Genomic DNA, 10,875 nt, shown 5'->3' with positions numbered 1-10,875 from the left:
TGTAGCTTGATATAACATTTTTCCTAATTATATGAAATCTTGATTTCCTTATTGATGTCTATGTTTATCTTTCGAAAATATTGATTTATTTTTTTTTAAACATTTCTACTGTATATAGGGAAATTTTCGCCCCGTTTTATTTTCGCCGCTTTCGCCATCATTGTTAGTGGATTAATATCATTTGATTATCACTCATTTAACACAATTGTGTCTTGGCGAATTTTAAACAGGATTAGTGTAGAAGGGCGAAAAAACGGGGCGAAAATAACCCTGTATTCAGCATTATGCACAACATATATGTGAACAGAAAGTTTTAAGATCAACTACCCTTATGCTTTCTACGTGTCAATGGTGTCTGGAGTTTATGGGAAACATACATTATGGGGTTTCATCGTTTTTCGTTAAATGCCAAAATTACACTTCTTATTGTTTTTGCGGTTTTACCTCGAAATTCAGTGATCAACGAAAATTAATTGTTCATAACAGGAGAAATATAGGATAATTTCGAGATTTTGTAAGGAAGTTAGCTCCTGAGCTTTTAAGCACAACTGCGCAGGATGCTACAACTAGGTATTTATTGGTTCAATACTGATCCCATTGGTGCAAACATATTACACATCTATTAATGAGCCCTTTCCAGTTGAAAATATTTGTGTCAGTTCAAATTTTGAAAGGGTTTGACAGGGATTACATTTTGTGGCGGAGGGATTGATTAATCAAAAAGTTCTAAATCTGCATGGTATTAGAGTTTCTATTTCATTCAAATTGAATATATCTTCTATTTTTATACTCCAATACGTGTATTTCAGTTTTATAATTCATGATACAAGTAGTTGAGACTTGGAACTAGTTCAAATGTTGTAAATTATTAATTTGATTGATATATTTTTCCAAACAGAACACAGATTCTTATAAAAATTGAATTCGAAATTTTGTATAAAAATTCAGTATTCTCGCCAATAATTTGAAAATTTTATTCCACCCCCTGATTTTAGTCACATTTTAAATTTTAAGACAAGACCTATAGATTATGTGACATTTTAGAAATTGACATTACTCATAATATGTCCTTTCAAACTCTCAAATTTGATATCATGAATTTTTTCGTATATCAAGTGCAAAAAGATAATTATTGATTTCCATGACTAGTATTACACTTTTAAATCTATATTATTAGAAGATATGATTATATATTTATTTTATGTGATGATTGATTTATGTGTTAACGCCAACAGATAATTCAAGTTTAATTGAATAAATCTTGAGTCAATCTTAAGTGTAAAAAGGTCATGTTTAGAATAACAAGCATTGTAAGAACCAGTTTTTCTTTTTAATTTCCTAATTCTCCTTCTATGTAAAAATAAAAAAAACACTTCCCAAAAAATTGACATTACTCCAAATCTCAGGAGCGAACCCCTTTAAGGAAACTTGATTCCTCTGATAATTCCAAGAAATTTGATGCCCACGAACATTAAAACACAATTCATACTCAGCTGTTACACAAAAACTTAAATTATGCATTGAAAAAGTAACATTGAAATTGTCATCATCATTTTCCTCGCGGCAAAAAAAAAAAAAAAAAAAAAAATAAAAAAATAGAAATTGAATAAAATGGACGAACACTCCAGTGATATTTGTTGTTTACTTCACAATCATTGTAATGACTCTATTTTTGCAAAACAGTTTTTGATTGGCAAGTCTTTTATTTAAATATCAACTCGATACGTTAAGATGTATAATCCATAATATCATGAAAAATACAACTGTAATTGCATCTTTTACATGATATGCATGGTTCTCGGCTATCGGCTGTCATCTACGCATATCGTGAAAAGGATTTTTAGGCGATGCATCACAGAGCGCGTCATCGTCATAGATTTTGAGATATGTAGACGGTAGTAAGCAGATTCGTGTTTTTTCCATACTAAACTACATAATATTGAGCGAAAAAAATCAGACATTTCATAGATTGATTGTGTAAAGGAACAGAGCCACAAAACTGAAATTTGTTGCAAAATGGGGGGGGGGGGGATACATAAGTGTCACGTGCTGGCTCGTTCAGTCTGTGAGATAAAAAGGAATGGAAAATTTAATGGAGATTACCAATTAATTACAAACGTTAAGATACTTTTTCAGATTCCGAAAAACAAACCATACATTTCTATAGCATATTCATCGAAATCATTTTGATGACATTTGATAATATCATTTCCCCCCATAAATTAAAGTGTGTTTTTTGCAATTTTTCTTAACTGGTGCTGTGTTTCTAAACCGGTTTAAAATTTGTTATTTGGTCTTATTCACAGACGTACGTAAATGATAACGGATTCATGTGGTACAGATTGTATATAATCGTAAAAAAAATGTAAATATGATATTGAAAAGGACAAGGATCTCTGGAGGAGAAATTGCACATCGTTCACCTCAGATTCCTTGTATTTCTGCAGGACGAGGATGAATCACCCGATGTGGGATTGTTACTCTTTTCCAAAGCAACACATAGAAAGTACTATACGGTGTTGAAAAGAACAAGCTTTTGTTTTCAAATGTCTCGCGAAGTTGCAATTAAAATCAATTTACCGTCATTGATAGATAATTTATATTATCTGGTTCAAACATTATTGAATGTTGTGTATTTGAATAAAGGTGTTATGTTTACGTATTTTCGGGAAATTACCAATTCGTAGATCTATATATTGTCCATTCACTTATATCAATCGAAATGTTTTGGGCTATACGATAATTTACATGGTCACTACCGCGTATCAAAGTCCGCTCTCATGGATCGTCTGTTGCTGATCATGAATGTTAATGCGTTCCACATGTTAAAGTTTTGATGTTTGTTAATAACTGTCTTTAAGAGGTATTTCAAAGACCAAATCATGTTTTAATACACATTATTTTTATGAACTTCAAAACCCAAATGATTTTCAAATGTTATTTCACTAACATACTTTATGCATCGTATGTGACTTATGACGTCAGTTTATTGTTATATTGCAATCTGCAGAATCAGAAGGTTCCGTAACTTCATGTAGGTGTCAAATCTGAACTTGTCATTGTTCATTGCTAAAATTCTTCGTGCTCGCGGTGTGCATTCTTTAGCGGTAGGTCACGGTAGCTCGTTTTGTTACATGACGGCGAACAGACAAACAATGAAGAATCGGAAGAGAATGCATGTAGGACGCTGGTCTATCCCCTGGTCTATTCATATGTGACAATATCATTCGGATATATGTGTTAATGTGAAACTGATTTCTTCTGATCTTGTGAATTAATCAATTTAAGTAATCATTTCTGAGAGAGGTTTGATCAATCCACTCACTAACAACGTTGTATTCTAGTTTCTCTCTCTCTCTCTCTCTCTCTCTCTCTCTCTCTCTCTCTCTCTCAAAATGTACCATTACCCACGACTTGCATGTATATCTATATTACGTTCACTTTGTTTATTTCTCTACACTGTAAATCAGAGAATAAAGATATTGTCATTGTGAATCTGGTTTCTAACTAAAACGTTGGAGATGGTGATTTGAAGAAGGAGTACAACAACTCGTTTCATATTTGCCCTTGACTTTAAGATAAAAGAATACATTTGTGTCTAATAGAAACCACTGAAAATAACCCGATCAGACAAGAACTGTATCGTATAACTTATGGTAGTATATAAATTTTCGCCACTAAATCAATATGAATACGTCCTTGAATGCCAACAGTACAATTGGAAGACACTTGGTTATATGTAACAATACCCGCGCAAATAATGTATCGGTTCCCGTCTCCAAGAAGATTATATCAACTACTTAAAGCGATTATTTGATGAAAATAGTTAAAAGTTTCTCAATAAAATTTTTTGTTCACGAACCACATTTAATTTTTTCTTACCTAATAAACAGACTACTTCCATACCTGTTACGATGTATAATATTTCACTTTTAAGCCTCTAAATTCAGACCTCTGGAGAATGCCGTGTTACATGAATTTTCTGCGGGTGAAAATTTTTGCGATCCGAACCCTTAAAGGTATCAAATTATGTTCTGTGTTTTCTTGATCTGCAGTTGCATTATACCTATCATATCATACATATATGTACTTCTGAAGTACAATGCATCCTCTTTTTTTCATTAATTGTACATTTTGTCACAGAGAAAAGAAATGTCTGAAGTGTGAGTTTCTTCAGCATTTTTAGCACAATTTTAATAACATTTTAAGTAAAACAATTATTATTGAAAATTCTTTTATTTTAGGTTTTCTATACAAAAAAAGAAAAGAAAAAAAGAAGACACAAACTATTCTGATCATGTGGATATAATATCACATACCGTGGGATGTACAGAAGAAAATGTTTAGGTTGCAACTTGTTGAAACAAATTAATGATAACGTTTTAGAAAAGATGTATCTTTCTTTTGATAATGTTAACAGTGGAATACACTGTTTCAAAATTATCTTACTCTGTGTATATAAAACACGATCTGATATAAACATTACCAGTATTATGGTATATGCATATCACTATGTCATACACACTCTGTGACTTCCCGTGGGTATCCGGGTTAAAATCGGCCCCCAGTACCCCTTGCTTGTCGTAAGAGGCGACTAAATGGGGCGGTCCTTCGGATGAGACCGTAAAAATCGAGGTCCCGTGTCATAGGGAATATGACACGATAAAGATCCCTCCCTGCTCAATGGCCATAAGCGACGAGCATGGGCCTACATTTTGCAGCCCTTAACCGGTGATGGTGACGTCTCCATATGAGTGAAAAATTCTCGAGCTGGACGTTGAACAATAAACAATTAATCCATCACACTCTGTGAACATACTTTATGTTTCCCTCTTTAATTACCCATGTCAGAAAATTCATACTGGCATAACATGCAAAGCTCAACGAAGACAGACACATTTAAAATTGCGAAAAATATTTACTCATAATTTAATTAAAAAAAAGAATGTAAAATACAAAATAGTAAATGTTACTAATATAATAAACTATCACTACATGTAACGAACAGTGGTCAGTCTCATATGTCTTATACAAAATAGAGAGCTGGGCAAACACGGACATCTGGATATACCAGAGGGGGGGGGGGGGGGTCAGATGCCTAGGATGAGTAAGCATGCCATTTTGACCGGCCAAATCCGCCGTGAGCCCTTTATCTTGATCAGGTAAACGGAGTAATATGCAATAAAAATCTGTATGTAAAGAACGGTTTAACAATTGATGTGAAACACGTCACAGGACATTCAACAGAATGACAGGTTGAATTTGCAAATCTAGATCATTAACACGACCAGAGAATTTGCGTGATTCTGACTTTAAACGAGACAGTTGAAACCTCTGTAACATCAACTTGATTGTCAGTTGCCTGCCTTCAGCATACTCAGAACATGTGCTCGCATGGAGAAGCTGAACTAATCCCACTGGTTATAAAGCTGGGTTATTAATTTGCCGTTAACATCTATTTTCAATAAAATATCTAAGTATGAAGCAGATTTGGAAGACTCTTGGGTGTCTTTTATTTAAAGTTCACGAGGGATGTATCCTTTTACCTTGTAACTTAAGAAATCAAGCCGTTCATAGTCAAGACCAGGGTAAAAGACGTAATCAAATGCTTTTCTGAAAATACGATTACGTTTGTATTGTACCGTAAGCGAAAGGAAACGAATATATTTTATATTTCAACAAACGGAAGTGTTCCTTGTTATATAAGACACGCATCTAGACGAACAATCGATTTTAAGGTATGCACACCAAGCATTTTCAGGACATTGATGAGTGACCCGAATGACCAGAAACAAATATTAGCAGTCATCGTTTTCCATAAGCTTAAAGGGTAGAGTTGGACATTATGACTCAATATCATTTCCAACTCTCTTCGTCAATTGGATGATATAACAAAACATCTCTTTCAGATTTTGTTAGAATAATTATCACTGTTCAAAACTTATCTTATTTCAAAATATGTTCACTAAATCTCTCTCTCTCTCTCTCTCTGGTTTTTTTTTTTATCTTACATTATTGAATATATTGTATCTTGCACTTTTAAACTGCATGATTCTCGTACAGTGCTTTAACAGCTTCATTTTCCATCAACTTTCTCTAAATAATATGTAAATATTTTAATTGAATGCCTATCATTAAGAATTTTGATATCTAGCGGATATAAGACTCATTTAGATACCACTTCATTACAGAAGAATGTTGAATGCATTATATCAATATCACTCCGTTCGCAGATAAGAACGTTTCCATCCACTTCCGACAAAAGTGCGGCAGAGAAGAGAGCGAGAGAAGATAACTCGCACGACTGTAACGCGACAAAAATCAATTAGTTGTCACTTATCTATTATCAAATAAATTCCTAACAATTAATCGTTTGTTGTGAATATATATCATTGTGTGCCCTCAAGTTCATACAAAATGACCCATATATTCATAAACATCAAGTCTTGGTGTATGTCTGTGGATATATATATATATATACACACACACCTTCGCTGAGGCGGTTACGACTCATGCGACGGTGTCAGGAGAGAACGCGGGAATCTTTACATATATATGCCTACTCTTGACAAGCGTTCAGTAATTACTCCTGGATGGCTTATAAGTAGATGCAGTGCGCTTGCTGCATAGTGCTTAGGCTTTGTATTGTGAAAATCACCATTCATTTTTGCGTACTATTTTATTTTATTGGTATGAAATATTTGAATGCGATATTGAATCACATATGCTGACATTTGACGTAAAAATCTGCTGGTTTCTTTGTGAAACAGAAATATCAAATATCCTGGCATTGCTTTTCTTTGAGATAGAAATGGAGAAAATGGATTATTTTCATGTCTTTATTTTGTTCTGCAAATGGATTTAACAAAATGTGTAATTTGAATTCATTCGCTGACTTACGGGTAAGAAAACTATATTGATAGTGAATATTTCATTGTCTTTTTCATTTCCGAATTATAATAAATGACTTTGAAATTAATTCGTAATCGATTCCAATTTAATTTTAAGTGGTAGAAAAAGAACTGGTGCATTGATAACAAATTTATAATTGATTAATGATACAGTTTAGCTTTAATCTCATATTTAAAACAAGTATGAAAAAGGCTTTACGACTCCGTTAATGTATAATTAATTTAATATTAAACATAAGAAAATTAAGAAACTCTCTACTGATTTCTTTTCAGACCTGGTTAACAGCCATGGTAATATTTACGTTGATGGTACTTCATGATACGGCGGAGTCACTGACATTGAAAAATTTCGAAAAGGAAAAGAAAAGAGACGATTTTATTCTGAATCTGTCAGATGAACCATCTGTCTGGGAACATCGAGAAGAAGACGATGCTTTATTTCCAGTTGTGAATAACGGACTTTTTGAAATACAATCCCGTGTTGCGTTTTCATTAGATACGCCAGACTTACCCCCTTCAGAGGGTGTCAAAACCCGTACCAAAAGAGCAACTTCGTCCAATAGTGCAGCACGAAAGAAGAGGAGGAGGCAAAGAAGATTAAGAAAAAACAAACGAAAAAATAGGAAACAAAACAGAAAACATCGACACAACCATGGTAGCAAAAAGAGTAGAAGGAGGAGATCAAGTAGACTGGGGAGTAGTGGCCAGTATGATCCACACCCTCTGAGTGTTTGTGATAGCATTAGTGACTGGGTCCAACTGAACGATTCTATCACCCAGTACGGACTTCAAGTTCAGGTTTTGTCTCATCGTTGGTCAGGTGACCAGCGACTGAAACAATACATCTATGAGACCAAGTGTGCAGAGACAGGTGAACAATGTCGAGGAATTGATACGGTAAATTATAGGTCGGAATGTGTGACTAAAAAGATTTATATAGATGCCTTTGTTCGAGACGAGCACGGCGACGAAATGTGGGCAAAAATTGAAGTGAATGGATCTTGCAATTGTAGGCTATTTAGAAAGAGACTTGGTACGAGAATTTCAATTTTTGATGTTTTAGGACAATAAAGTTTTGTTGATACGATACGGAGAGAATCTTTTTTTACGCTCTCTTGATATTAAAACATAGTAATTATCCTAATAATTTGTTTTAATTTATGTAAATTTTGATGTCAATCATCTTGACGTTATTTTCATTTTTAAATTTCGCTAATCACAAGTTTAATCATTCCAGTTTCAACACTTATGTTATTTTTGCATTATTTTACGGCGGAAACAGTTAGTATCATTTTGATCCCTTAGCTCAGAATTATCGAAAGGGGGTACTAGTCTGTGATACCCGCTCAATCCATAATTGTGTCTATATATGTCAATGATATTTTGATGACAATGAATGTGATGTTACCACTTCATTTGCAAGTGTGTTGTTTTCTCCGAAACCAAGTGCTATGTCGTAATCCCCCCCCCCCCTCACAATGTGTTATTTTGTTTCTGTGTCGCTCTTTCTCCCGCTCTCTGTATTTGTTTAGTCGTTGTAGCAGGATATTGTACAAACGTTAAATCGGTAATATTTTATTTTCGTTGGTTTGATATACGTTTGATTTGAGTTTATTTCCAGTTGTTAATCAATATTAATTTATCAATTCATCTCAATTATGATAATCATTACTAAAACAGTAAACTTTTAAGAAAACAATCGCTTTTCAAAAAAAATATATATAATAGTTCAATTTTTTTTTCTATCAGTCCTCATTTTTGCGATTCATTCATGCATTTCTTTCCATACGCATATTGGCTTTAAATTTTGTAGTTTTTTGTGTATTTTTTAAAGATTTGACTTGTTTTTGTAGATGTATATTACATGTTGAACAGTATGTTAAAATATTTTTGAAGTCTTTTGCTTCATTTTCCTCACCAAAGATGACATTTTGTTATCGGATGTTGGTTTGTGATATCTCTATGCTGAGTTTCGATGACAGTTTTTTTTATTGTTTACGTTTTTTCAGTTTGACATATTTTGTTTGGAATTAGGATTCCGAAGTGTTGCCACGTAGATTTTTAGTAACACAGCAAATCTTAGTTCTCTTTCGACCAATTTCGTCGCCGTTGTGGCTATTGCATTTTACTTCTTCGTCGTTCCAGCGGACGGATTTTTACAAAATGCTTTGGACGTGAAAAAGAAATACAAATACATGACATTGTATTTATTGATTTTACTGTACAAATTTTTTTATTTAGATGTTATTTCTTAGAAACACCCCTGTGTAAGAACGGATGCCGATTGATACTATATACGTATGCTTATTCGTAGAATCCGTTTCGACACAAGACGTTATTGCTTGATCTCGTTTCACATTTCATGTTTGAATCTACAAAAATAGGATCATTGTGCTATTTTTTTTCATCCATTTTTCATGTTTGAAACAGTTGATTATTTATTACACATTAAGTAAATCAAATCGGAATTATCACTTCATATGACATTACCACGTTTGATTAAATCCGATTATTAGAAATGTATCGGAATTAAGATTACTTTTATGTGCAATTACGTTTTAAGAGACGTAAATTTTATCAGATTACCATTAATCACGATAAAAAAGACAATATGATTAATTGTTCTATTTTACCACAAAAAGGAATTATTTATAACAGTTCTAAAATTAAACAAAGACACTAAATTCGCCTCATTAAACTTTTCAAAACAGTCGTTCCTTGGATTTTATATCTTAGAATAAAATTTATCATAATTTAAATATGCCCGGTCGGTGGTGAGCAAGTACTATGTGAAGAAGGAAATATAGAATATGGATAAAACCTGTTGGTGCGGAAAGTGTAATAACCCCACAGAGTCATATTGACATTTGCCGATGTACTGTTTGGTCACAATATTATCCTGTAATTCTTTTGCAAGTGTGTTTTATATTCTGTAAAGTCTCAAAGCTGTACAAATGTACGTGCCTTATTGAACCTAAGTCAGTAGGGACTTGGATCGTTTTGTTTGAAGTGCTACAGTCATACAAATGTTATGTAGTTGAATTTGTCTATCAATAAAAGGTGCTATGTTGAGCTGCATTTTCTAGAGGGGCCATTGCTATCCAACCTATTTATTTGTAATTGTGATTTGTGATTTGTAAATAATTGTTAATTTATAACTAAAGCCATCCACTATATTTTGTGATTTTAACATTGAATTAAAATTGTTTTATATAAAAAAGTATTTATCGTTTGTTTTAAAAAAAGGAAACCAGACAGTGTATTTAAAACACAAAACGAAGAAGATAACAATAAAAATGATGATGATGATGATGATGATGGTGATAATGATGATTTCGGGTTATTTCACAGTGGATTCGTTACTCCTCACATACTCCTCCTAGGCGCATGATACCACCTCTGGTATTCCCAGGAATCCGTGTTTGCCCAACTCTCTATTTTGTATTGCTTATAGGAGTTATGAGATTGATCACTGTTCGTTATCTTCACCTGGCATATATTGATCAAGAATAGTTTGGAATACTTTAAAATGTTAAATGTATATACAGTGACCAAACTATTTTGGTTTCTTGGTTGATGCATATTGTTTAACGTCCCGTTCGAGAAAAAAAATTTCACTCGTATAGATACGTCACCATTGCCAGTGGAGAGTTGCAAAATTTAGCGCTATGTCCGGCGCTTTTGGCCTTTGATCAGGGAGGGATCTTTATCGTGTCACACTTGCTGTGACAAGTGACCTCGGTTTTTGCGGTCTCAGCCGAAGGACCGCGCCCCCATTTGGTCGCCTCTTACGACAAGCAAGGGGTATTGAGGACCTACATTGTATTGTAACCCGGATCAAAAAATCTAGTTTGGAATATCTTCAAAATAGATATATCACTATTCCGGGAAAAATAATTTTTATCCACGATTGTGCTAGTCGTCAAGTTCAAAATCCATTTTGAAACGTAGATGACGTCATAAT

The 10,875-nt window shown here is 33.5% G+C and overlaps 1 protein-coding gene across 1 annotated transcript; it reads left to right on the top strand.

The window, feature by feature from the left end:
- Positions 1-6,498: 6,498 nt before the first annotated feature.
- LOC125674206 (neurotrophin-3-like) lies at positions 6,499-10,131 on the top strand. The gene is made up of 2 exons (XM_048911305.2): positions 6,499-6,902; positions 7,185-10,131. The coding sequence occupies exons 1-2, from the start codon at positions 6,834-6,836 to the stop codon at positions 7,980-7,982; spliced, it is 867 nt and encodes a 288-aa protein (XP_048767262.1). The 5' UTR covers positions 6,499-6,833; the 3' UTR covers positions 7,983-10,131.
- The last annotated feature ends 744 nt before the right edge of the window (positions 10,132-10,875 follow it).

This window comes from Ostrea edulis, chromosome 3, assembly GCF_947568905.1.
Source record: "Ostrea edulis chromosome 3, xbOstEdul1.1, whole genome shotgun sequence".
Classification (NCBI taxonomy): Eukaryota; Metazoa; Mollusca; class Bivalvia; order Ostreida; family Ostreidae; genus Ostrea; species Ostrea edulis.
Note: the sequence above shows the minus strand (reverse complement) of the source record. Positions and strands in the feature narration are given on the sequence as shown.